This window comes from Sturnira hondurensis, unplaced genomic scaffold, assembly GCF_014824575.4.
Source record: "Sturnira hondurensis isolate 20B ecotype Veracruz unplaced genomic scaffold, ASM1482457v3 Scaffold0013537, whole genome shotgun sequence".
Lineage (NCBI taxonomy): Eukaryota > Metazoa > Chordata > Mammalia > Chiroptera > Phyllostomidae > Sturnira > Sturnira hondurensis.
In genome coordinates this window covers 2,348,795-2,376,431 of record NW_028086168.1, presented here as the reverse complement: position 1 = coordinate 2,376,431, position 27,637 = coordinate 2,348,795, and the positions used below count along the sequence as shown (strand labels likewise).

The 27,637-nt window shown below is 36.2% G+C and overlaps 1 protein-coding gene across 3 annotated transcripts in view; it reads left to right on the top strand.

The window, feature by feature from the left end:
* RNF13 (ring finger protein 13) overlaps positions 1-27,637 on the top strand; it is a 123,817-nt gene that overhangs the window by 1,339 nt on the left and 94,841 nt on the right. For 2 of the 3 annotated variants that reach the window (XM_037061829.1, XM_037061828.1), the window contains exon 2: positions 27,243-27,372. In XM_037061829.1, the coding sequence (XP_036917724.1) occupies positions 27,259-27,372 (114 nt within the window). In that variant the 5' untranslated portion in view covers positions 27,243-27,258. Of the gene's footprint in view, positions 1-27,242; positions 27,373-27,637 lie in introns of those variants that run through there. The other variant, XM_037061830.1, reaches the window with a different exon arrangement.

Genomic DNA, 27,637 nt, shown 5'->3' with positions numbered 1-27,637 from the left:
ATTCAGGGATAGTATCTGTAAATAGGGAGGAATTGTAAGAATTAATCAAAATAAAACGTTGCATGGTTAAGCCTCATTTTTTAAAACAATTAGGTAGAGCCCAGTTATTTCTGTTTCAGAAATGACAACTGTTTTTAGTTCTGCCTTTATTTGAAGCCAGCCAGCTTGATGTCTCCGTGTGTAATATAGTAAGTCACGTAGACAGAATCTTGGTTTGTGAGGTTTCACTACTTGAAGAGTGCTGGAAGGATTTGGAGTCAGTTCTCATCTATCCTTGTTTAAAAGCTCATTTCTCTCAGTCATTTTGTTGCTAGCATTCAGCACCCTTCCTTTGATTATTTTCTGCATTTCAGAGTAACAGACTTTCAGATCTTAGAAGTTTTCAGGCACTAATTTTAGTAAGTAAGGGTAGGACTAGGTATGATTTACTTATGTCTTTGAGTAAATTGAATAGGAGGGCATTTTATGTTTTATAGTTATTGCCATAGAGGTGTATGAAATGAGATGGCTTTGTCAAATATTGTGGTATGCTTACTTCTGTTGGTATGACCTAAAACCAGTTAGTGTTTAAAATAAAAGTATGATTTTTGATATTTTAAAATCTGGGAATTAATGTTGAGTAGAAGGCAAGATTAGTTTGAATCAAAATTGTGTTTTGCACCATTTGACATGTTACTGCCATATGGCATTGCATATGGTAGTTTCACATGACAAAAAGGGAAGAAAGTTGGTAAGTCTTGTAGTTTTCTTAAAAGAGGAAACTGTTAATAGACTAGTGAATTTCTTTTACTACATTATGCTGGTTAATTATTGTTTAAAAATTTATATGTTCTTCAAAGATTGAGCATATATGAAAATACAGTATTAAGCTCTTACATTATGCAAAAGCTGATTTGGGAACAGTGAGAGCATAATTGGCATTGTCAGAGTTTACATGTCGTAGCATATAAATAGCAATGACAGTAATAATAGCTAACATGGCCAAATTCAATTCTAAGCACTTCATATTGTCTCATGTAATCCTCACTATAATCAGTGTGGTAGGTAGTTAGTGCCAGTATCCCCTTTTTATAGATGGAGAACAAAGGCATCACAAATGCATAACTTGCTTAGTTCACACAGGTTGTTAGTAGAGTTACTAAAATTTGCACAGAGGCATTTTAGGTGTCATGTTTTATTAAAGAATACAGAATACTAAGGAGTTATCTTGGATTCCTTTCTCGTTGGTTTGGCTGTTGGATGGCTTTGGGTAAATGCCTTTAGCCCTCAGTTTCTTCAGTTCCTTCCTCAAAAAAAGAAATGTAGTATGAAGCCATTATGTTTCTATGAGGATTAGGATAATTTGTAAAAGCGCTAGAGAGAATATGTGTTCAATAAGTGACATGCCTCAGCTGTTTTCCTTTCGTGAGGATGTGGCCATTCAGAAATGGCTAGTTGGAGGAGGATGGGAGAAGAAAGCTAGCTCCACATAAGGGTACTGTCCAAGCAGAGGTGCAGAGGTAGGAAAGCATTTGCCCAAGTTGTCTGTTTAAGGAACAGGCTGGTAAGGATACCAGGAAACAGATTATGAAGATCTTTAAATGCCAGAATAAGGATTTTGTACAAGATTCTTAGTTGAAAAGAACCTTTCTTTGTTACTATTAGTCTTTAACAGAAGTCTGCAGAGTTTAATTACAGTAGTTGAGAGAAGAAGTGATGACAGGGGGATTGTAGTGAAGGGTATAGAGAGCTGAGAAATGTTGACATTGGCATGGGAACTGACATAAGTATGAGTATAAGATAAATTTTGGGGAGGGTGATGATGCTCTTAACAAAAATAAGAATTTTATGAAGAATAGGTTTGGGTGCAAGGGAATTTAGGAGAACACTTCATGATAGGGATTTCAGAGCTGAAGAGTTATTGTAAAATGGGTACTGGGGGCTTTGTGTATTCCATAAAAAGGGAAGAGACAAGTAGCTCACATTTTGAGGAAATGGTCTATAAGCAATCATTTGCCTGAGAGTCAAAGATTCATAGGAGTGATGTGATTCCTGAAGGTCTTCAGAAATGCAAATTTCTCCCTTGATAGAGATGTACCCACTGGTTTTCCCTGTGAAATGTTTTGTGTCATGGGAGGATAGTGGGGAGGTAGTGTAAGTAAGGAGGTAAAATATTGGAAACCTAGCAAGACTCCCATTGATCATTTCAAAAAGAGCCAAAAACTGGAGGCTCACTAAGAACTTGAAAAGATGCTGTGATTTTTATATGGGGCAAGGCATTTATACACAAAATTCTTAGATGTAACATCTCCAGATTTGTTACTCTTGTTATCTCCTGTTTGTTACCCTCAATAGATTAATAGCAAAACCTTTAACATCAGAAAGCCTGTATGCTTGTTACAGGGATGATAAGAGGAAACCTAGAAAGATTGTGTTCTGCTCATTTATAGCTAAGATTGTGGAAGAAGAATCTCAAAGGATGATGAGAAAGCTACCTGGTATGGTGAGAAGAATAGACATTCTGTGAATAAATCTCTGTGCTACCTATTCTCTGGCTTCGGTTTCCTCATTTTATAAAATGATGATGATAATACCAATTCTGACCTTTGATAAGAAAGAAAAGAGACCATCTGGAGGCACTTTGCACTCAAAAAAATGGCTCAGGTCTAAGTAGTAGAAGAGCCTATAGATTTCCTCTATTGGCAGGTTTTCTAGGGTTTGGTGTAGTTGAGTAGAGCATGATGTTATAAATTAAGCAGTGTAATTTATATATCTCTGAACTATTTTAGTTTCTTGTAATGCAAGGCCTGAGTAACTGGCCAATCAAATTAAAAAGTAAACATTAGGCTCAAGCAATAGGACAGGAAAAAGTTCACATATTCTGTCACACTATTGTTGGAAACATTACTTGGGTCTTACTACTTACAGGTTTTTTATAGCATTCATTGACCCAACAAATACTTAAAGTACCTTCTGTGTCAGGACCTGTTCTAGGCATTCGGAGAACATTAGTGAACCAAAGAGCTGACCTCATAGAGCGTATCTTCTACTGGGAGAAGTAGATATATTTTAATAATGGAAAGTAATTAGATTTTTCTTGTACTATGTATTTATAAAAGCACCATCTTAATAGTAAAAGTACTATACCAGATTGCACCTAATTTTGTAGAGCACTTTGAAGGAAGGGACAATGTCATTGCTACCCATTTGTGTCTCCCCATTTCTCTTTCTTCTCAGTAGAATGACTTAGATGTATTTAGTAATTAGCAAATGAAGGTACTAATTAAATGTTTATGTTAGGGAGAAGGAGGTTTTGTTAAAGTGAGGCCAGTTCTTAAAGAAATCAGTAAAATGTGGCAAGTATTAAGTTCCCATATACTCACTAGATTAAAGGTAGGGAAAATGAAAAGGGTGCATATGCATTACTGGGCTTGCCTATGAGGTGGAAATAGAAATGAGGTTATATTGTAGTTGAAAATATCAACATTAAGTGTGACTTTTCATAAATGAGTTGACCTCTCAGTTCATTTCCTCATTTGTAAAATGAGGTAGTTGGAATTTTCTAGTTAACAAATCCGTTTTTAAGATTTCTTGCAAAATCTCTTTTACAGTAATGTTTCACTTTATAATATAAAGTAGAGCTGATTATGAGCTTTCATTGAATAGGGGACTAAATTTATATTATTAATGAAGGAGATGCTTAAAAAAGTACCTAAAAAATTATTGTTACCTATTTGATGTTATTTACTTGGAAGACTACACTGTAATTTTTTTCAATGCCCATTATAGGCCATATATAGTTTTCCCTTTTGCCACTATGTAGGAAATATAAACTCTACTATTTTACATGCTAATAATGGATTTTCATACTTACTCATACTTTCATATTTTAATTTTACAACAGCCTTTGATTATTTTGCTAGGTGCTGAGTATACCAGATTGAAAAGGTTTAGTCTCTAAATTCAAGGACTTTAAAGAATAATGGGAATAATGAAAAATTAAATTAGTATAAATTGGCACATAATAAGCATCTAAGAGAAGAAGACATTAATATGGTCAGAGAAGAAAGACCGAGAAGGTATAGCAAGGGCTAAAGTTGGAGTCATAGGCAAGAGTCAGTTTATGAAGAACTTTCAGTGCTAAATCACAACTTAGTTTTGAGCTTTATTCTAAAAGTTACTTAATCTGTTAAGGAATTTTATGCAAGGGTAACATGATTAGGCATTTTTATATCTGTATTTCTCTTGAAGGAAGGATCCATGAGGAAGATATTTATGTTTTACTAGTTACTTCAATGGCATAGTCGTAACTGAGAAAGTCAGTCTTTTAACTCTGAAATAAAGGTTGAGAACTGTCAATTTTGTGGTTTTAGAGTAGTAGTAACTGTTAAAAATTTAGACATTAAAACATTTTGATATTTTGTTCATAACCACATTAATGTAAATAGAGAAGACAACTGAAATGTTGGGATATTCTTATTGGAATGAGAGAGTTACTTCTGGTCAGTTGTAAGAACTTGATTTATAATCATTTCTGAGGGACTAGAAATTTGTTGAAGTTTAATTGAATGCAATTTTTAGTTCAGGCTTACTTTCTAATGACTGAGCTATCCAGTTAAACTTTATAGAGGGAATTTCCAGGGGGGAATAATCATACCTGACGATAGGTGAATATTTCTAAATTGTCATGGAAGAGAATAGGAATTGAATTACTCTTTCACTTAGACATAAGACTTAAATGTTGCCCTGACTTGGGTGGCTTACTTGGTTGGAGTGTTGTCCTGTACACCAAAATGTTCCGCATTTGATCCCCAGTCAGGGTGGGTGGGGGGGGAAGGCAACACATAGATATTTCTCTCACATCCATGTTTCTCTCTTTCTCTCCCATCCTCCGGCCCTCCCTCCCTCCTACTTCTCTCTCTAAAATCTATAAATATATATCTTCTGGTGAGAATTAAAAAAAAACTTAAATGTTGAAGAGTGCTTTATCTGTCTAATTACTGTGCTTGTAATTTATTTATGTGTTTGACCCTCAAAAAGGAAGAACTGTGCTTGTAATTTATACATTTGTCCAACACTTATTATAAACACTAAATGCTTTAAAGATTTTTTTGAGGTGATATTTATGTAACATAAATTTAATGATTTTAAAGTTAATAATGAGTGACATTTACTTCATTCATAGTGTTGTACAACCACCACTTCCACCTAGTTCTGAACCATTTTTATCCCACCAAAATAAGATTGGAGTGGAAGCTTATTTGAAAATATAAGTTATTATTAATCTACTTCAGTTTTGTTACCAAACAAAAAGTGGGGGGGGGGTTGTCTGTCTGTCACCTTGGGGCCTTGAGCTGCAAGCAAAGTGGCAGCTATGCCATCTCCTGGCAAATGCTCCTTTGCACCCGGGTACAACCACCCCTCCCACTGAGTGGAGGCAGTGCCCTGTCCTGCTTGCAGTATGCACTGGGGTTCCCACAGCCTCTGGGCCAGGCAGTTGCACAGATGAGAGGTGGGGCAGTGGGATGGTCTTGCAGTAATCAGCCAAGCTTTGCCTCTGAGAGAGTGGGCTTGGAGCCCCACCTGCAGAGGGCACTCCCTCTTTCCTGCAGCTTGGCACAGTCTGCTGAATGTTGGGCACCTCAGCACACTGAGAAGGGGTGGGCCAAGGGTATGAGCTTGTCCTCCTGCAACAGTTTTTCTTGAAAGGAGTTTTAAAATATTTAAAATTTATTATGAATAGACTTTAATAATTTCAACCTCACAGGTAGTTAAAAAAGTGCAACTCTATACAATAATTGAATGGTCTAGAATGATTGGCATTTCATGAAACAGACCAGTGTTTGAATCTTGGCTCCACTATTTAAGAGGTTTCATTGGTCAAGTTACTCGAAAAGTAAGAGTGATGGGGATCCAAACTTCAGCATAGAGAATATAGTAAAAAATATAATAATTGTGTATGGTGCCATGTGTGCTAGAATTACTGGGGGACTACTTCATAAATTGTAAATATCTCACCATTATGCTGTATACTTGAAACTAATAAATGTTGAATACTACCTGTAATTTAAAAATTATTTATAAAAAAATGAGTGAAGACTTACCAAGTACTTGATATATGCTAGGCCCTTTGATAAGTACTTTATGTTATTGATCTAAGTCTTAATTTCCTATTTTTATGGAAAGGTAGTAGAACCTACTTCTGTTGATGGTGTTGTGGGGGTTAAAAGAAATTATACATGTTAAATATTCAGTCAGAGATGTATTGGGTTGGCCAAAGAGTCTGTATGCATGGCTTTCTCCATAAAATAAAAGATACATTTTTCATTTTTATAAGTAAGTTTATTGACTTGGATATTTTGACTATGTCAGCTATTTCCCATGTAGTATAACATTGATTGTTCTCAATTTATGTCTCAATTTGATCCTATCAACTTCAACTGGTCTACCCAATCATGGAGCAATGTCCAGCAAGAAATCTCCAACATGAAACTTCCCAAACCACTTTTGACACTTTCAGTCAGTCACAGTGCCTTCTCCATACACTGCACAATCTTTTTTTGCATTTCAGTTGTGTTTTTAGCTTTCTTGAAGTAATAAAGTATAATATGCTGAAAATATTGCATATTTTTTCCAACTTCAGTTGGAAAATGGCTACACAAAACCCCACCAATTTGATAAGTTTTTTAAAATATGCAAGCTAATATGACAGGTGTCACAATACAGTCTAACAAAATAGTTTCAAATGAAACTAAAGACATCTAAGCACTACTAGGGTCTTCTTATGAAAAGAACCAAACAAACTTTTTGTCAACCCAGTAGTAAGTGTTTAAGAAACATTAGCTATTTTAAATCATTTATAACTTCACCTAACACCAATGAACATGAAAAAGGATCATCTGTGCAATGAAATGCACATTTACATGGAAATGTAAATAGGAACATTCTTTCTGAAAAGCAAGTTGAAAATATATATAAAGCTTTAAAAATGTTCCTATGGGGGAGTTTCTGGCCACGATGGAGGCGTAGGTAGAAACCCTTTGCTTCCTTGCACAACCAAAAGGAGGATAACAATCAATCTAAAATCAGTAAACAATCAGAAGTGCCAGAAAATCAACTGCATGGAACTCCGACAACCACAGAATTAAAGAAACAGTCAAACAGGACAGCCAGACCAGTAAGGCGGTGGTTGGAGAGAAACCCTGGTGAGGCAGAAGACCTTGGGGGCGGGGCTGGCTACAGCTTGCACAGGAGGGGCTGACTTAAGGGGAAACTGAGGCTCAGAGCTGACTGGACTACAGTGGTTGCTGTGGTGGGAGAAACCCCCAGTCCCACACAAGAGTTTGTTGAAAAGCATACTAGAGATGAGCAGGCAAGCTGCACTGTTCCCTCTCCGGCCCCTCCCCCACAGGCAGCACCAGCTGCACAGCAAGGAGGTTTGCCCTGCCTGGGTGAATACCTAAGACCCTGCCTCCTTATAAGGGGGACCCTGAAAAAAGAAATAGGGACCCTGAAAAAAGAAATAGGGCCAAAATAAAAGAACAGAATAAAACCTCAGAGAGCTAAGTGATGAGGATATAGCCAATCTATCTAATAGAGAATTTAGAGCCTGGTAATCAAAATGCTCACAGAATTGATTGAGCTTGATCGTAAAATGAAAGAACAAATGAAAGATACCTGAAATGAGATAAAGCAAAATATTCAGGGGAAAAAATAGTGACAGGAAGGAAACTAGGACTCAAATCAATGATTTGGAACAAAAGGAAGAAATGAACATCCAACTGGAACAGAATGAAGAAACAAGAGTTCAAAAAGTGAAGACAACCTGGGACAACCTGATACATTCCAGTATCTGAATTATAGGGGTGGCAGAAGGAGAAGAACAAGAGCAAGAAATTGAAAACTTATTTGAAAAAACGATGAAGGAAAACTTCCCTAATCTGGCAAAGGAAATAGACTTTCAGAAAGTCCAGGAAGCCCAGAGAGTCCCAAAGAAATTGGACCCAAAGAAGAACATACCAAGGCACATCATCATTAAATTACCCAAGATTAAAGACAAAGAGAGAATCCTAAAAGTTGTAAGTGGAAAGGCAAGAGTTATCTGCAAAGGAGTTCCCATAAGACTGTCATCTGATTTCTCAAGAAACCTTACAGGCAAGAAGGGGCTGGAAAGAAGTATTCCAGGTCACGAAAGGCAAGGACATGCATCCAAGAATACTCTATCCAGCCAAGCTATCATTTAGAATGGAAGGGCAGATAAAGTGCTTCCTAGATAAGGTAAAGTTAAAGGAGTTCATCATCACCAAGTCCTTACTATATGAAATGTTAAAGGGACTTATCTAAGAGAAGATGATCAAAAATATGAACAGTGAAATGATAATAAACTCACAACTATCAACAAATGAACCTTAAAAAAAATAAAAGAAAGGAAAACAATGAAAACAAAAACTAAGCAAACAGCCAGAACAGGAACAGAATCAGAGAAATAAACATCACATGGAGGGTTTTAAGTTGGGTGGGGGGAGGGGAGGAATAGGGAGGAAAAGATACAGGGAAGAAGAGGCATTATTGGTAGGTATTAAATAGATGGGGAGAGGTCAAAAATAGTATAGGAAATAGAGAATTCAAAGAACTTCTATGTACAATCCATGGACATAAACTAAGGAGGGGATGGTGGAGGGTTGGGTGGTACAGGGTGGAGGGAGATAAAGGAGGAAAAATTGGAAAAACTAATAGCATAATCAATACAATTATAAAAATAAATGTTCCTTTGGCATGGTGATTCTATATGTAGGAATTGATCCTAAGAAAATTAGAAATATGGGAAGAGACTGATAATGTATCATAGAATTATTTGTAATTTATCATAGAATTTGTAGTTGGGTTCACTTTAATATTGAACAACAGGGGAATAGTTAGACAAAGCTATGATTCAGCCATATAATGTAACATTAAGCAGCTATTAACAACGGTTATGAGGAGCTTTCACAACAAAGGAAAGTGCTACAACTTTAAGTCTCAGAGCATACAAATCATAGTACATTATGATACCAATGATGTAAAATAAGCATGGAAAAAAGACTTACTTACGGTTGAATCAGAAGAACCATTGTGAATGGTATGAGTGATATAGAACAAGGGTTTAAAATCTAAGAAATCTGGCACCTGGTTAAGAAGTATATTACAAGGCTGCTGTGGCCTTTGTGCCTCCTGTGTTGGGTGAGCTGGGCTGTTATGGGTCAGCCAGGTTGCAGGGAGGAAGGACAGCGGAAACTGAGGTTGGCAGAGCAAGAATATGTTAGAACCTGTGAGAAGAACTATATATCACATGAAGACAAATGTTATCTGTGAATGTTAACATTGTGGGTAATGAATACTTTCTCTGTAATTTCCAATGAACCTTATTTTTAGTCTTAGAAAAAATCATAAAAATTATATGAGATACCAGTGTAATGAATAACCTGAAGATTGGAGAGTCATTACAATGATATTAACTTAAGTCAGTAAGTGATGGAACCAGGGTTAGAACATTGATCTTAAATATTCCAGTGCTCATTATAATCTTTGCAATTACACTTTAAAAGCTAAATTTGGTTTGCCAGGTTCTGAGAGAAACCATAGTGATTTTTATAGCTGGTAACTTTTCAGTAATCTGCACTACTAATTTTAGACAGGCCTCAAATAATTTATTTTGAACTTTGGAGGACATATGATTAAAATGAAATAATATTTATTTTGAAATAATTACGAGGTACCAGAAAAGTTGTAAAAATAGTACGGAGACCTTTTATCCTCCCTTAATTACTCCATTGTAAGTTGTTGATCTGTTACTCCTTACCCACCAAATACTTCAGTGTAAGACTCCTACAAACAAGGGTATTCTCCTTGGAGGATTGGCTGGTTTCAGGGCCAGGGCAGGGAAAGAACAGGACAGGACTGGCAAAGCTGGTGGGAGAAAACAAAGAAGTACTCAGGGATGATGGGAACGTGTCAAAAAGACACAGGGGCCTTTTGAATGAGTCTCTACTGGCCAAACTGAGGACAACTGAGCATCAAAATAATAGTAATTGTAACAGATTATAACACATTGAATAAAACATGAGTAACTTGGAAATTTGATGAGAAATGAGATAATTACTGTGGTAGAGAGAGTAATGACAGAATAATGACCCCCAAAGATGTCCATGTCCTGGAACCTGTTAATATGTTACCTAATATGGCAAAAGGAGGTTTGTAAATGTGGTTTAGTTAAGGACTTTGGTACATTGTAATCCCAGTGGTCTTTAAAATAGAAGGAGGAGATAGAAGAGGAGTTTGGAATAATAATGTGAGAAGGGATCAACCTGCCATTGCTAGCGTGGAAGGTAGAGAAAAGGGCCGTGAGCCCAGGGATGTGGGCAGCCTCTAGAAGCTGTTAGGCATGACAATCAATTGTTGTGTAATTTAAAACATTTATATTTTAAAGCACACATGGATCATAGACAAAACTAGAATAAGAAATTTGCATGATTTTTAAAAATAAATATTTCAAAGAGATTATGCTTTTTCAAATTCTGCATCTTGATAACACACTAAAAGCCATATATGCATTTCTTCTTTTCCCTGTTGTTAAATGAGAGAAGCACTGCCTTATTTAAATACTGTTAAAATCATAAAGATAAGTTTGTCAGTTATCAATTTATTTTCTTTGTGCTCCACATTCACCATTCAATCCAGGCTCTACAATAATGGACTAGACAGTTAAGCATTTCTCCTTGAAAAGAGTATGATAAGCTTTATCAGATTTTGGAGGGAACTGAGTGTTAGAGGAAAAATAGAGACATTTATTGAAAAAAGATACAAGAAACACTGTACATAGGACAGTGATGCCTCAGTCCCCTTCAAAGTAGGCACCTTGGGACCTCACACACTTCTCCCAGTGTCTCTTCCACTGTTCAAAACACTCTGTAAAATCCTTTGTTGGAATTGCCATTAACTGCCACGTCATATTTTCCTGAATCTCATCGATGGTCTAAAATCTCTTCCCTTTCAAAGGTGATTTTAGTTTTGGGAAAAGCCAGTAACTTGAAGGGTGTCAAATCTGGGCTATAGGGGGAACTGAGTCACCTGGGTGATTGGGTGTTTCACCAAAAAACTCTGCATGAGATGTGATGCATGAGTGGGTACATTGTCATGACGAAGCCGCCAATCACCAGTTGCCCATAGCTGCAGCCATATTTGTGGTATGGCATCTCTCAACTGTTGAAGAACATTGAGGTAGTACTCCCTATTAATTGTTTGGCCTGGAGGGGTGTTGCTTGTGATGTACAACACCTTCCCAATCAGAAAACACAGTTAACATGGTCTTGATCTTGCTGCGGACTTTGCCATGCCTTCTTCAGGCATGGAGAACAAGGCAACTTCCATTGGGATAACTGGGCCTTCATTTCCAGATCATAGCCATGGACCCACAGTTCATCCCTGGTTATGACCTTCTTGAGGAAATCTGGTTCACTGGTAGCAATTTGAATCAAATCATTAGTATCTGTAGCGTAGTGTTCCTTCTGTTCTGGTAACAGAAGCCATGGAATGAATTTTTCTACTACATATTTCATGCCAAGATCCTGTGTCAAAATCTTAGCCCAAAGTAGTTTTGGAATCCCCAGATCAGCTTCTAGTTCTTGCAGTGTTGGTTGCTGATCTTTGTTGATTGCAGCCTGTACATGTTCAACATTCACAGGTGTTCTTGTTGCAGGCCTTCCAGAACATGGATCACTTTCAACAGATTCTCGACCATCTTTGAAGCAATTGTGCCACACTTTTATTTGTGCGGCACTCATTGCATTGTCCCTGAAAGTTTTCCAAATCATCTGAATAGTTTCTGTGGAAGAATGTTCAACCTTAATGCAAAATTTGATGCAGATTTAATGCAATGACCACACAGTACACATGCTCACTCAATGGTGTCTACTGCCCCCACTGACTAGAACATTGAAGTTATCATTGTTCACACATGCATATTAAAGTCTACTCTTCTTGGCTGCCAGGTTATATCGATGTTGCCCCAAACATTCTCATTACATTAACAATGGCTAGACTTTTCCCAGACAGAATGTTAATATGTTCTTTGGCTACTCTATTTCCTATGCTGTACTTTAACATCCCCATGACTACTCTGTAACTACTACTTTGTACTTCTTAATCCCTTCACACATTTTGCTCATCCTCTGACCCCCCTCCCATCTGGCAGACATCAAAACATTCTCTGTATTTGTGATTCTGTTTCTATTCTGCTTGTTTATTTTGTTTGTTAGATTCAGTTGTTGATTTATTGCCATTTTATTGTTCATATTTTTTATCCGGACGCTTTAACATTTCATATATTGTTAGTTTGATGGTGATACACTCCTTTACCTTTTTCTGGTCTGGAAGCTATCTGCCCTTTGATTCTAAATAGCTTTGCTGGGTAAAGTAATCTTGGTTGTAGGTCCTTGCTTTTCATCACTTTGAATATTTCTTGCCAATCCCTTTTAGCTTGCAAAGTTTCTTTTGAGAAATCAGCTGGAAGTCATATGGGGGCACTATTGTAGGTAACTAATTGCTTTTCTCTTGCTGCTTTTAAGATTCTCTCTATGTCTTTAATCTTTGGCATTTAAATTATGATGTGTCTAGGTGTGTCCCTCTTTTGGTTCATCCTGTTTGGGACTCTATTTCCTGGACTTGTATGTCTATTTCCTTTACCAAGTTAGGGAAGTTTTCTATCATTATTTTTAAAAATAGATTTCCAATTTTTTGCTCCCTCTTTTCTTCCAGCACCCTGTGATGCAAACATTGGTATACTTGAAGTTGTCCCAGAGGCTCCTTAAATTAGCCTCATTCCTGGCACTGGAACCCTGGTCTGGGGGGCCTGGTGTGGGGCTGGGACCCTTTGCCCTTGAGATATTCCATCCGATTTTTATCCGCCACATGTGGGTTTGGGACCAGCCTGTTTTGCATCTCTGCCCCTCCTACTGGTCTCAATGTGTGGTTTCTTTAATTCTGTATTGTAGGACTTACATTCCTCTCACTTTCTGACAGTTCTGAATGATGTTCAAGTTTAGTTGTAATTTTGTTGTCTATTATTAAATAATTTTTAAAATGAATTTAATCCAGCTTAAATGTACAGTTTATAAAGTGTACAGTAGTATATAGCAACGTCCTAAGGCCTTCACAGTCACTCACCTGTCACTCACCTGTAATTGAGTAATTGAAGAGAGAAAATGACTGATTATAACTCTCCCCAAAAATTACATTTGTTAACTCTCAGCTCAAGATCTACCCTTTGTTCACTCTGTTTTGATTACAGGTTTTACTTCAGAAGAAATAATTACATCTTCTCCGTATTGTCAGTACTTGTGAATTATAAAACCTTGTTGCTTTCTCATTAACAAAAAAACTTTGTGGGGCTGGATAAAAGAAATGCACATTTAGAAAACTTGAACAAATGAAACAGATTTCTGTTAAGCATACTGTGTATTTCTTTTAGGCTTTTGTATGGTATATATTATAGAAAAATGAAATAGACTTTATGAAGTTATAGTTTTTTATTCTGAAACATGTAGATAGACATAAAATAAAAAACATAGACTCTCACCTAGAATTTACATATATTAACAATTGGTTTCTTTCATAGAATTTATGCATATTTTTAGCGTTAAGTCCTTATTTTTGCCATAGTTAAGAGGTGGCCATGTTCAGAGGCTCTGCAGAAGATAATATTAAGGGAGGCCATGTGTGCATTTATTCTACAAATATTAAGCACCTAATATTGCCAGGCATTGTTTAGATACTTCATGATATACCCATAAAATAAAGATTCTTGTCTTGGAGGTTTATATTCTTGCTATACAGAGGGACATGAAACAATAAATATAATGTGTAAGCAAAGTATGGCATGATAGAAAGCACTGAAAATTATGATAAATGAAAAATGTAGAGGATATTAAGAGGAGCAAGGCATTGCAGATTGCAGACATTTGTCAGGTGAGAGTGTGGTATACAGAACAGAAGGCCAAGAGCAGTTCTCTGGGGTGATATTTTAAAGAAACAGTTGTTACAATCACTTGATCTGGTACCCTATAACCCTCCATCACTAACATAGTAGGCCAGATAACTTAACACCAGTCTGTGTATTGGTCATTGGGTGTGCTCAGATTTTTGTTCAGAAATTGCCATAAATTAAGGAGGCATGGGGCAGGGATAATGGGTAAGGGGATTGCTTCACTTATTCAGTTTCTAGTACTTACTCATAGGAGTTGAGACCTCTAAAGTAAGGAAGCTGGCATTGTTTTTATTTGTTCTTGTTTTACTTGACAGGGTTGTTCTGAGATGTAGGTGGAAATGCATTCATTTCAGTTGCTTAACAGACAGAGCACCTGGCACAAAATTAAGTTCCTTACTGATTTGTTTATAGTAATGGTGGTGACATTTGTGTGAAATATCATGAAAAGAATTCTGGTTCAGAATTATACTATGAAGCACGCTGGGCATGATATATTTGGTAACCTAGAAAACCATAATTTTCTGCCTGCTTCCCTAAGTAATGCTTAAGATTCCAATATCCATGAAAGCAGTTTTGTTGTCAGTTGTCTCTTTTGTGTTTGACATGTGGCATATTGCTGAGATTGGCAACCTGTGGCACTGTGTGACAATAGTAGTATTTGAGGGAATTATGAAGTATATTTTTGTTAGCGTTCTCATTTTTCTTTCTCTTTGTTTTTCTTTTTCTAACTTGACTCTCTACCCTTCTCTTTGACTTACAAGAATTTTATGAGTCATGAATTGGTATTCGTGTGACTATCTGTGGTTGAGAACATTTCCAGTCTTGGCTTGATCATAAGGACTCACCAGGAGGCATTTTTTGAAGGGAAATTACAGGCTTTTTGTCTTACTCTCTAGGGGAGGAGCCTAGGGACATTTATTTTTTATCACAGGCCCCATGGTCATATGTGCTAAAGGGTAGTTTACAAACTTCCCAGGTGATAAGAATCACTTGTAGTACAAGTTAATAATATGAATAATACCACTGACCAGACCCAGTCTCAGTCCACTGAAGGAGAAGCTTTATCTCTGGGGCTGAACATGAGTCTGATTATTTAATAGTTGCCTATTGACTGACTCTCTTTTATTGTGTGTTTGCGGTCTCGGAAGGCTGCTGCTTGCTACCTTTCATAATATTTCTGTGTAGCAAGAAAAAACAACCCAAGAAAAAACCCTTGTTTTGAATGGTAGGCTGCTTTATTCTTATTTTTATTTTTAAAAATGGTTAGATATCACAGATACAGAAGAGTATATAAAACATTTGTATATGATTTAAAGAATAATTGTAATGTAAATGCCCATTTCACCACAGCCCAATTGAGACACACAATATTGCTGGCATCCGAGGAGCACCCTTTCCTGATCACGCTCCCTTCTGTTCCCCTTGAGGTATCTACTATCTTGATTTTTATTATGCTAATTTCCTCATTTTTCTTTATGTTTTTACCTCTTAAATGTGAATCTCTAATACCATCTATTTTGCCTTTTAAAGGACTTTTTATGAGTAGGATATACTGTTTGCATTCTTTGTGACTTGCTTCTTTTGCTCAGGGCTATTCTTGTGAATTCATCTATGTTCATATAGTTGTTTTTCATTTTTAGTATTGTAGAGAATTACATTATATGCACATACCACCACTTATTAATTCTATTTTTATCATAATGCTCAATAATGTTTGGTGTAAAAAGGATAGTTCATTTGCCTATGTCTGCATAAGGACAAAAGAGATATATTTTGGGGAAGAAGAGGACATGAGTTCTGTCACTTAACAATGGCAGTATTCTTGATTGTATTATTGTTGAAGTATGTGTGTGTGTATATGTGCATATATATATGTGTATATCTATATATGTGTTTCTGTATATACATACATATATACATACATATATATATTTGGAAATGGTCAAGAATTGTTTTAATGGGGAGAAAAGAAGCCTATTTAAGTATGTATTATACATTGAGAATAGTTTATATGAGCCCCTGAGGTTAGAAAGAATTTCTGTTTTAGAGAAACCTGTTTGATAATTGTTTTAATTAAAATTTTGTTCATTTTGTTTCATTTGGTGGAAAAAATCAAATTGTGAAGGGTTTTCATGGAATCTGAAAAAAATTTGCTTTGGTTTATGATAGTAATTCATAATATTAGATGAGGATTGCTTTTATTTTGGATGGCTTTATGTTAGAGAAATTAGCTGGATGACTTTTTGTTTTCTTGGAAAGGACTATTGGGCATCTTATTATTACTTAAAAACAATAAGTCTTTCTTTAAAAGCTTTAAGAAACTATGCTTTATGGGAATTTAACTCTATAAGGTGGGGCAAAAGTAGGTTTACAATGGTTTGTCTGGAAAATAATACAATAATTAAACAACAATATAAGGGTAAACTTGCATTTTGTGTATTCATGACTGTAAACCTACCTGTGCCCCACCCTTTAGTATTTGTTAGTTGTTCCCAGTTGTTAGGACTCTTGGAGTAATGATGCTTTTTAAGAAACACTATGAAGTTACTGATACTTTTCTGTTGTATTTGTTGAGGACACTGTATATATACCTAATATAGGTAAATGACCATGAGCACATTTATAAGAAAAACAACCTATTTAATGAAATGTGAGTTGGTTATTATAAGTTTTACACAAAAATATTAACTAGCTGTTCATTTACGTTTTCTGTTAGTGCTTGCTACAATATATGTCCTTTTGATGCATATTGTAGTATAAAATAAGTTTATGGAGAAAAAAACTTTAAATTATCATCAATTTAATATTTTTGCAAATTAGGAAAAAATTACCATTGTTTTATCAGTGGAGTAGTTTTGGTCCAGTTTTGAAATGCCAGTGATACTCAGGAATGTAGCTTGAGAACCAATGGAATATGAACTTATTCAGAGGCTTTCTAATGGAGATGGTTAGCTGTTTGATTAGTGTTATTTGGCACTGAACTAGTTAATGTCAGAATGTGAGTTATCTTCAAAATTAAAAATTATTTGGAAAGGAATTTTCTGAAAGTAATGTTGTTCTTAAGCACTTACTAAATGCATCGCCATTTGTACAATGAAGTTTTAGAATGTAATTTTATGTAGATGAGTTGTATGGTTTTGTCACAGATTTAAATGTGAGGATAGGGTTTACTGTGATGCTTGGGGGAGTTTTTAAATTTTGCAGTTACCGCATCAGCATTAGGTGAGTAACTGGCATCTGTGCTCTTAAATCATACAGATAATCACATGTGCCACCCAACGTGCTGAAGTGCTCAAAAATGAGGCCAAGAGAAAAATCAGCAAAATCAAGAGTTGTTTTTTAAAGATAAACAAAATTAATAAACCTTTAGCTAGATTTACTAAGAAAAAATAGAAGACTCAACTAAAATTAGACATGAAAGGAGAACATAAAAAAAAGATTATAAGAGAGTAATATGAACAGTTGTAGAGCAAAAAATTGGATAGCTTAGATGAAATGGATAAATGCCAAGAAACTTAAAACTTTCCAAAACTGAAACATGAAGAAATAGAAATTATGAATAGATTTATGACTAGGAAGGATATTGAATCAGTAATCTAAAATCTCCCAAGAAGGAAAAGCCCAAGACCAGATAGATGAATTTACTGGTGAAGTTTATCAAACACTTAAAGAACAATTAACAGTAATCCAAATTAAAATCTTCCCAAAAGTTAAAGAGGAAGAAACACTTCCTAGCTTGTTCTGTAAGGCCAGGATTACCCTGATACCAAAGCCAGACATAGATGCTACAAGAAAAGAAAGCTACAGACCAATGCAGGCGCACTTTGTTATATATATCTTCTTACCCCCTGAGGACGTGCTTATTGACTTTTTTTAGAGAGGGGGGAAGGGAGGGAGAGGGAGAGAAACATCTATGTGAGAGAGAAACATTGGTTGCTTGTTATATGCACCCTGACCAGGAACCAAACTCACAACCTAGGCATGTGCCCTGACCAGGAATCGAACTCACCGTCTTTATGGAATGATACTCCAACCAACTGAGCCACACTGGCCAGGACAGCAATAAAATATTTTTAAATTAAGGTATATACATTGGTTTTTAGACATAATGATATTGCACACTTAATAGACTATAGTATTGTGTAAACATAAGTTTTATATGCATTTGGAAACCAAAAATTTGACTTTTTTTTAATTAAAATTTTTTTCCCATACTTTTTTACTGTTGTTCAAGTACGGTTGTTTCCATCCCCTCCTACTACTATCCTCCCATCCCAACCATCCCCACTTTCTACCCTTGATCCTACCCCGTTTAGTTTTGTACATATGTCCTTTATACATGTTCCTGAAAGCCTTTCCCCCTTTTCCCCTCCCCCATTTCCCCTCCCTCCCCCCATTATCCCCTCCCACCTCTCTCTGTTTATTGTCAGTTTGTTCTTAATTTCAATGTCCCTGGTTATATTTTGCTTGATAGTTTGTTTTGTTGATTAGGTTCCACTTACAAGTGAGATCATATGGTATTTCTCTTTCGCTGCCTGGCTTATTTCACTTAGCATAACATTCTCCAGATCCATCCATGCTGCTGCAAAGGGTAGGAGCTCCTTCTTTCTTTTGGCCACATAGAATTCCATTTTGTAAATGTACCACCACAGTGCACTGTTGGTTGGAATGCAGTATGGAATTTCCTCAGAAAACTAAAAATGGAGCTGCCTTTTGACCCAGAAGTTCCACTGTTGGGATTATACCTGAAGAACCTGAAATACCCATAGGTTCAAAAGAACTTATGCACCCCAATGTTCATAGCAGCACGATTTACAACAGCCAAGTGTTGGAAGCAACCTAAGTGCCCATCAGTAAATGAATGGATCAACCTTGTTTTATTTTGATATTCACGTTATTACATTGGTCTGAAACCAAACCCACAATCACTCTGAGATGTGCTTGTATTTGTTACAAATATTGATTCAAAAACCCTCAACAAGTGCTAGTAAACCAAATTAAACAGGGCCATGACCAAGTCAGACTAGTTACTAGAATGCAAGGATGGTTCAACATATAAAAAGTAATTGGTGTAAAATGCCACATTAACAGCTGAAGGAAAAAAACACATGACCACCTCAATTAATGCAGAAAATAAGTTAGACAGAATTCAACACTTTTTCATGGTAAAAACTCAAAAGTAAAAGGAAGTTACCTTACCATAATAAAGACTACATATGAAAAATACACACTTTACATTCTACCAAGTGGTGAAAGACTGAAAGCTTTTCCTTTAATATCAGGATTGAGACAAGGATGCCTGTTTTTCCCACTTCTATTCATCATATTACTGGAAGTCATAGCCAGATAAATTGATAAGAATAAGAAATAATGGCTTCCAAGTTGGAATGGAAGAAGTAAAATTATTTCTGTTAACAGACATTATTTTACATGTATAAAACCACAAAGATTTCACAAAAAAACCTATTAGAACTAATGAAGTTCAGCAGAATTGCAGTTATATATAATTAGCATGCAAAATTTAGCTCCATTCCTAAATAAAAACAGTGAACAATTCTAAAATGGAATAAATAAAATAATTTCTCTAACAATAGCAGCAAAAAGAATAAAATATTTAGGAATGAGTTTACCAAGCATGGCAAATGGCTTGTGTACTGAAAACTACAGTATGTTGCTGAAAGACATTAAAAAAGGTACAAATACATGGATAGACATCCCATGTTTGTGGATCAATAGAATTAATATTGTTTAGACATCAGTATTCCAAAATAATCTACAGAACCACTGTAATCCCCAGCAAAATCTCAATGGCATTTTTCATTAAAATAGAAAAATGTACCCTAAAATTCGTATGGAATCTCAAGGGACCTCAGCTAGACAAAATAATATTGACAAAGAAGAACAAAATAGGAAGTCTCATCCTTCCTGAATTCAAAACCTACAGTAATCGAAACAGTCTGGTACTGGCATAAAAACAAACATAGAGTTTAGTAGAGTAGAATAGAGAGCCCAGAAACAAATTTTTATGTATATGGTTAAATGATTTTTTAAAAAAGATTTTATTTATTTATTTATTTTTAGAGGGGAAGGAGAGAGGGAGAGAAACATCAATGTATGGTTGCCTTTTGTGCGTCCCCTGTTGGGAAATGGCCTGCAGGGAACCGTCCTGAAACCCAAGCATGTGCCCTGACTGGGAATTGAACTGCGATCCCTTGGTTTGCAGGCCTGCGTGGTTAAATGATTTTTAACAAGGGTACCAAGACTATTTAATGGTAAAAGGGAAGTTATTTCAACAAATAGTTCTAGGAAAACTGGATAGCCACAAACAAAAAATGAAGTGGGACCGTATTTTACATTACATACAAAAATTAACTCAAAATTGATTAAAGACCTAATCATAAGGGGTGATGTATAAATCTCTTAGATGAAAACGGGAAAGCTTTTTAACGTTGGATTTGGCGGTGGTATATTACATATGACATTAGGAGCACAGGCAACAAAAGAAAATGAGGTGGACCTCATTACAGTTAAAAATTTGTGCATCAAAGGAATTTGTGCATACAGAGTGAAAAGACAACCCATGTGATGGAAGAAAGTATTTTTCAGTCATATATCTGATAAGGGAAATATATACAGAATATTAAGAACTTTTGCAACTCAACAACAACAATAACTGATTAATATGGATAAAGGACTTGAATATTCACTTTTCCAATGGAGATACACGAACATCTAAAAAGCATATGAAAAGATGCTTAACCAATATCATTAATCATCAGGGAAATGCAATTCAAAACCACAATGAAATACCACTTTATACCCATTGGGATGATTGTTATTGAAGAAAATAAAAAGTGTTGGTTAGCACGTGAAGGATGTGCATTGCACATAGCATGTGCATTGCTGGTGGGAATGTGAAATGATGGAGTTGTTGTGGAAAATGATGTTGTAATTCCTCAGAAAAACTAAACATTGAATTACCATATGATTCAGCAGTTCGACTTCTGGGTACAGAGAAGTGAAAGTGGGGGCTCACACAGATACTTGCATACCTGTGTTCAGAGCAGCACAGCATTTTTCATAGACATCAACAGGTACAAGCAACCAAAGTGTCTCAATGAATGAAAGGATAAAATATGATATATACATGTAATGGAATATTTTTAGGCTTTAAAAAAAGAAGGAAATTCTGATATATGCTACAACATGGATGAGTTTAAAAACATGCTAAATGAGATAAACCATACATAAAAGGACAAAAAAATGATTTTACTTATATGAGATACCTAGAATATCAGTGGGAAATTAGTGTTTGATAGGTGCAGACTTTCAGTTTGGGAAGATGAAAAAGTTCTGGAGATGGATCTGGTGATGGTTGCACAACAATGTCAATGTCACTGTTTAAAATGGTACATTTTTATGTTCTGTTTATTATACCACAATAAAAGACAATGAGACTGAAGACCTTCTAAAAAGATGGCCAAAATAATTGTTCATTCACTGCATTTAAAGAAACTTAGACAAGTGATCAAAAATATAGAAAAGTAGACCTCAATATAATCTGTACCTAGATTTAACATTATTAGTCTTTGGCTTAATTTTTTATTTTTTTTTGGCTGGTGTATTTTAAAGTAAATTTCAGGTATCATGATATTTCATTCCTAGGTACTTCACTAGGCATCTCCAAAAGTAAGAATTTTTTCATATGAACAGTGCTGTGATCATGTTATGAGTAAGGGCTCCCTGCTTTATCTGGATAGAAAAACCAATAAGTGGTAGTGGGAAAATGGAGACAACTGTATTCGAACATTAATTAAAAAATAGTTTAAAAAAGGCTTAATTGTGATGTCCACAGGCAAGGAGATGAGAGGCAAAATTCAAATTGTATCCCCAGTTGAGAGTTTGGGATGGAATTTTTAAAGGGTTAGGGAAGGATGGGCTAATATGAGGAAGTGCTGGTGGGACGGGTTATTTAGCTGGAGAGCACAGGCACCAGATATTCTGGATAACAATCCTTACCTTCTGAAAGAATTCTGATGGTAAAGTTCCACTCAAGTTCTAGCTCTTTGGTTGGTGGTGGTGGTGGTGGTGGTTCTGGTTGTTACTGAAGGTCAAAATTCTTTCCTTGGTGCGCGTGTGTACTGCACGACTTAATGGTTTTGTTCTGTTGTTCCTGAAAAACAACTCAGTATGTTGTTAGAAACAGGGTAATGCCAGTTTGAGCAGGTTCTGTGGTTACAATGATACCCAAGAATATTAGTAATACTTTTTAAAAAGTGTATCTAATATATAGACTATGTTCACATTGTCCCCCTTGTTCCTAAACTGTTGTTGTTGATTTGCTTCAACTTTATGTTTTGCGTTTGGATTTATTGTTTCTTATCTCTTTGACAGTTTCATGCTCTTTTCCCATTCCATTCCCCTGCACTATTTTGTTTATTACATTTAATTTTCTAGAAATTGATGTGGTGTCCTCAAGTAACACACCTACCTTGTTTTTCCTATTCCATGTATTTCCTGTAAACTTGAAGTTAGAGCTAAAAAGGCTTGTTAGAATCAAGTTTAAACAATTTTGGCAAGAATACATTTTAGGTGATACAGACTGAACAGCAAGTAGAATGAGAATTTGCCAGTTGATGGAGTCAGGAAGCTAATTTTAGATAAATCTCTGTTAGTAATCAGTTAAATAGTAGATTGTATCTCTAGATATGATCAGAAATGGTGATGGGGGCATTTCTAGAAATCTATTCTGTAGACAAGGATTTCTTGGATTTTCTCTGCTATATACTTCTTTTGAAGAAGTTTAACCTTCTGATTTTAGGCATATTCAGAATGAAGATAGAGTCATGATCTATCTTTGGTAATTACTGAGGATGTGTGGAGAAAAAGAGCAAAGAGAAAGGGAGAGAAAGAAAAGAAAAGGGAGAGGGAGGGGAAAGGTAGATATTTGTATTTAGCAAGATTTTATTAGGTGTTCCTCTGTGTTCTCCCTTTCTAAACATTGTTATCAAGAAATGTCGCCCTGGCTGGTGTAGCTCAGTGGATTGAGCACAGGCCTGCGAACCAGAGGATTGAGGTTCGATTCCCAGGCAGGGCACATGCCTGGGTTGCAGGCTGGTTCCCTGCAGGCGAGCCTCCAGCGGGGGATGCATGAAAGGCAACCATACATTGATGTTTCTCTCCCTCTCTCCTTACCCTCTAAAGATAAATAAATAAGTAAATATTTTAAAAAAAGAAATGTCAAGATGACTATGTCCTATTAGGAACTTATGAGAGTTACAACATGCAATATTTCTATTCTATTAAAGAGGCCATAACAGTTTAATAAATTTAAGGATGAGAGGCTCATGAGAATTGTCTTGGGGAAGAAAGGTATAACACCCACTCTGCATGGCCAGCTGTGTTAGGGGTTCTGGTTGACATTCAGATTCTCAGTAACTGATTGGTCATAGTCTGGCACCAGGGTCATGAGCTTTGTAAGAACATACAAACTGATACAATGTATCAACCTACACTGAGAAGCTTACATTCATCCAGGTGCAGCTTTTATACTTAACTTAAGGGAGTATACTGGACTGTAACAGACAACATCAGATGTGTGGATGTGTATCACATCAGTGTAGGTAAGTCATATGAACAGAGCCATTTGTAGCTGTTCATGAATAACTTCCTTGTTCAGGTGACCTCAAGGGTCATTTTTGGGTTTAAGAAACACACACCACAGGGAAACAGGTTATTCTGGTTTCTGTAACAAGCTTTTATTAATACACACTCTTTCCAGTTTAATGCTTTTTACCAATTGGGAAGTCATTGTTATAATAAATAATGTTGCCTAGTATTACAGTGGACAGTCTACATGTACTTTTTACCCAGTAGTCTAAGGGCTAGGAGCTAGTATCAAAGGATTTGATTTAAAACTTCTTTGAGAAGGGAAGATTTAACAACAAAAACACCTTTTTGTGCCCCCTTTGAGAGTGTGTTAACAACCGTGGATCTCTTTCACAGAAACTGTGTATATTTATACATACATAAAATTTTGCAAACAGTTTCATAAGATTCTTAGTTTTCTCTTAAATATTCCATTGAAGGTAGAAGAAAGTATACTTTAGTTTCTGGATAACACATGAAGATAATAGAGCTGGCCATAGCAGAGTATATTCTTGGAAACAGGGAGTTGATCAGAACAAGGGTACATGTTAGGCTACAGGGAAATAAAATTGTTTAGGTCTGAAATGTGAACATTTTTTTACCTTTTTGCCTCTTTTCCAACATTTACTTCTGTTGAATGCCTTTCTTCCCTTCATATTAATTTCAAAGTTTTTTCTTTCTTTACTTTTATGAAATCGATCTCTTTTCTCTCCCAACCCTTAAATTCAGATATTCTCCAGAGTTTTCTATAGCCTCTTCTCTTTTTAATTTTCATTTTTGTGTTAAGATTATCAATTATTTGTTGATGCTTCTGAAATCTCTCTATGTCTTGGATAGAATGCCTGACTTCTACCTAAGAGTGTGGACTTTGGAAGCACACTGCCTGGCTTTGAATCTTGATTCTGCTGTTATTCATTGTTTGACCTTGGGCAAGTTACTTACTAGTGTGTTTTCCCATGCAGGAAATGATACCTACCTTATAGGGAGTTGTTAGGATTGGATGTGATTAACTTAGTTACATGCTTAGAGCAATGCCTGTTGCTCTAAGTACAAGTTAACGATAACAGTTGTGGTTATTATTACAAGGGATCAATAACAGTTGTGGTTCTCATTCATGTTCGTAGAGTTATTTTCCCTGTAAACTCTCCCTTCTCACCCCACGAAGTTGGCTGGCTGTTGCAGAACATCAAGGGAAGTCATGTATAGTTCTTATTCAGATTAAGTTTGTCAAACAGATCAGTGGTCAACATACCGAACAGTTTTTTCTTCTTAGCAAACTTTAGTAGCAACTATGCCTTATTTAGTAAGGATTTGTATGTTTTAATCATGTCATTTTTGACCAGAAATTATCTAATGTGGTTGTTATGGGGCCCCCAAGACCGTCTCAGTGTAAGTGATTCACCAGGACACCGGTGGCAAATACAAGGCCCCGTAGTCTGCATCCGGCCCTCCACCTTGTTTTAATCCAGCCGGGCACCTTGTTTCTACCTGGTGGCATCACTGAGCTCTTGCTTGACTGTTAAAGAAAAGTTATATTTATGCAGTCCTAAAGTTACATTCGGACCTTTGAAGGCAGCTGTGAGGCCAATGTGGCCCCCGGTGAAAGTGAGTTTGACACGCCTGCACTAGGAGAACTTACAGGACTCAGGGTTAAGGTTGTACTCATGAGTATGATTTATTGCAAAATCAGCAAAGAGAAAAGGAGCATGGGGGTGAAGTGCAGAGGAAACCAGGTGTAGACTTTTAATAGTCCTCTTCCAGTGGAGTCACACAGAGAATGCTCAATTCCTCAGCAATGAGGTATGACAACACAGGGAAATGTCTACCAGAAGAGCTGCTAGATACGGCGTGTGTGGTTTACACTGGGTGCTGCTCATGTATCCTAGTATGTACCAAAGTTTCAGACTCCTGGAAAGAAAGTACATGCTCATCACAAACCAGACTGTCTGCAGAGTTTAGGCAGGATGGAACCCTTCTGAAGTTTGGGTTCCCAGGTACCAATGAAGGGCCAGTCATGCTTCCAAGGAGGCCTTCTGAGGATGAAGGTCTCAGGCCTGCTATATTAACTTCTTTTCTGCACAGAGGTATATTATCAAATGTATTTTACCTAAGAGGAGTATCAACAAATCTATATATTTAAAAAACAGCTTTATTGAGAATTAATTCATTCAACATAAAATTTACCCATTTAAAGTAAACAGTGCAGTGATTTTTAGTCTATTGATACCTTTGTGCAACCATAACCACAATCTGATTTTAGGACACTTTTTATCAGATTATTTTTTTTTCAATCCTCATCTGAGGACATACTTAGACAGAAGAAGAGAGGGAGGGAGAGAGAGAGAGAGAGAGAAACATTGCTGTGAACGAAAAGCATCTATCAGTTGCCTCTCCCACATGTTCTAATCAGGCACTGAACCTACAATGCCAGGCATGTGCGCTGACTGGGAAAAAAACCTGCAACCTTGGTGTTTTTGGACAATGCTCTAAGCAACTGAGCTACCCAGGCAGGGCCTGGAACATTTTTATCACCCTGAAAAGAAACCTAATTTATGAGCAGTCATTCCCTGTTCGTATCTGTCCCTCCCCCTCCCTTAATTCTTAACCCCAGCCACAGGCAACCGCTAATGTACTTTCTTTCTCTTTGGAACAAATCTCTTACTTAATGGGTTTTCACCTTTATCTCATCTCTTAGATTAATAAGTTTATAAGGCGGTAGTTAAAAAATTATTGAGAAATTTCAGTTTTTGTCAAAGAGTCAAAGTTTGAGTCTGTATGTAGTCTCCAAACTCAGAGCCTTAACAACAGTAATCATCATCAAAATTGGTGTTATATGAGTTGCTGGCATTCAATGAACTAATTCTTTATAAAGGCAAACTTTGTTCTCACCTTTAAGTATGCTCTACAGTTGGGTGAGGCTTATTGATGAGAATTTTGAACTTGACTAGGTTAATATCTAGTCCTTTCATGGTATTGAAAATGTTTAGTCCTTTCATGGTATCCCTATAGGGACTACGTAGAGAATTGGATGAGGTTGGGAGAGGTAGCTGCACTATTGCCATTAGGATGTAGGGAAGGAAAAATGTATATATTAGGAGAGAAAGGGCAAAAAGCATTACTCTAAAAGTGTCTGTATTTTTACATTCTCTACTATAAGTACAATATGCTACAATAAATAAAAAGTGAATTTACATATCATTCAAAGAATTATAAAATTCTTTAAAATTGTAGGAAATTTAAAGCAAAAGTGCTTCTGATTTTTAAATCATTATTTTGATTGAAATCCAGTTTCCCCATCATTGAATTAAGAGATAAGCCATACTGTAAACCAAGGGCTGTGGGAATATGTTTAATTTGTGGTTAAAGCACAGTACTTAGTCACCACGAATTGTGGAAGTATTGACTAACCTTGGGTGTTTACCTAAATGTTCAAATGTGTGTAAATCCTAATGCTTTTGAAATATGTTTAATTTTAATTGTCACATATTTATGATTAAAAGAGATATTTTTGGACATCAGGAATTAATATAGCATGTCACTTACCTTCAAGGACAAAGCACCAGAGCTCATTGTTACTAACCTGCTTATATTCCAGGTGATTTTACAGCGAGATGCTGCTCTCCATAGGGATGCTCATGCTGTCGGCTACACAAGTCTACACCATCTTGACTGTGCAGCTCTTTGCATTCTTAAACCTGCTGCCTGTAGAAGCAGACATTTTAGCAGTAAGTACAATAAAATTTATTTTTGTCTAAAAGCATCCCTTAAAAAAAGCTTTAAAAAAGTCCTGAATGATGGAATCTTATAAGCTGTTTACCTATAGACATGCAGGCAGATACACATAGTTGTTACTTGAAAGTGGGAGGACCATACTCATCTTTTTATTGTTTAATAGGTAATGTAAGATCTAATGTTCAGTAAGTACATGATAAATGTTGCTCTTGAGAGTGTGTGCCTTCCCAAGAGTGCTCATGCACATATATATCTACA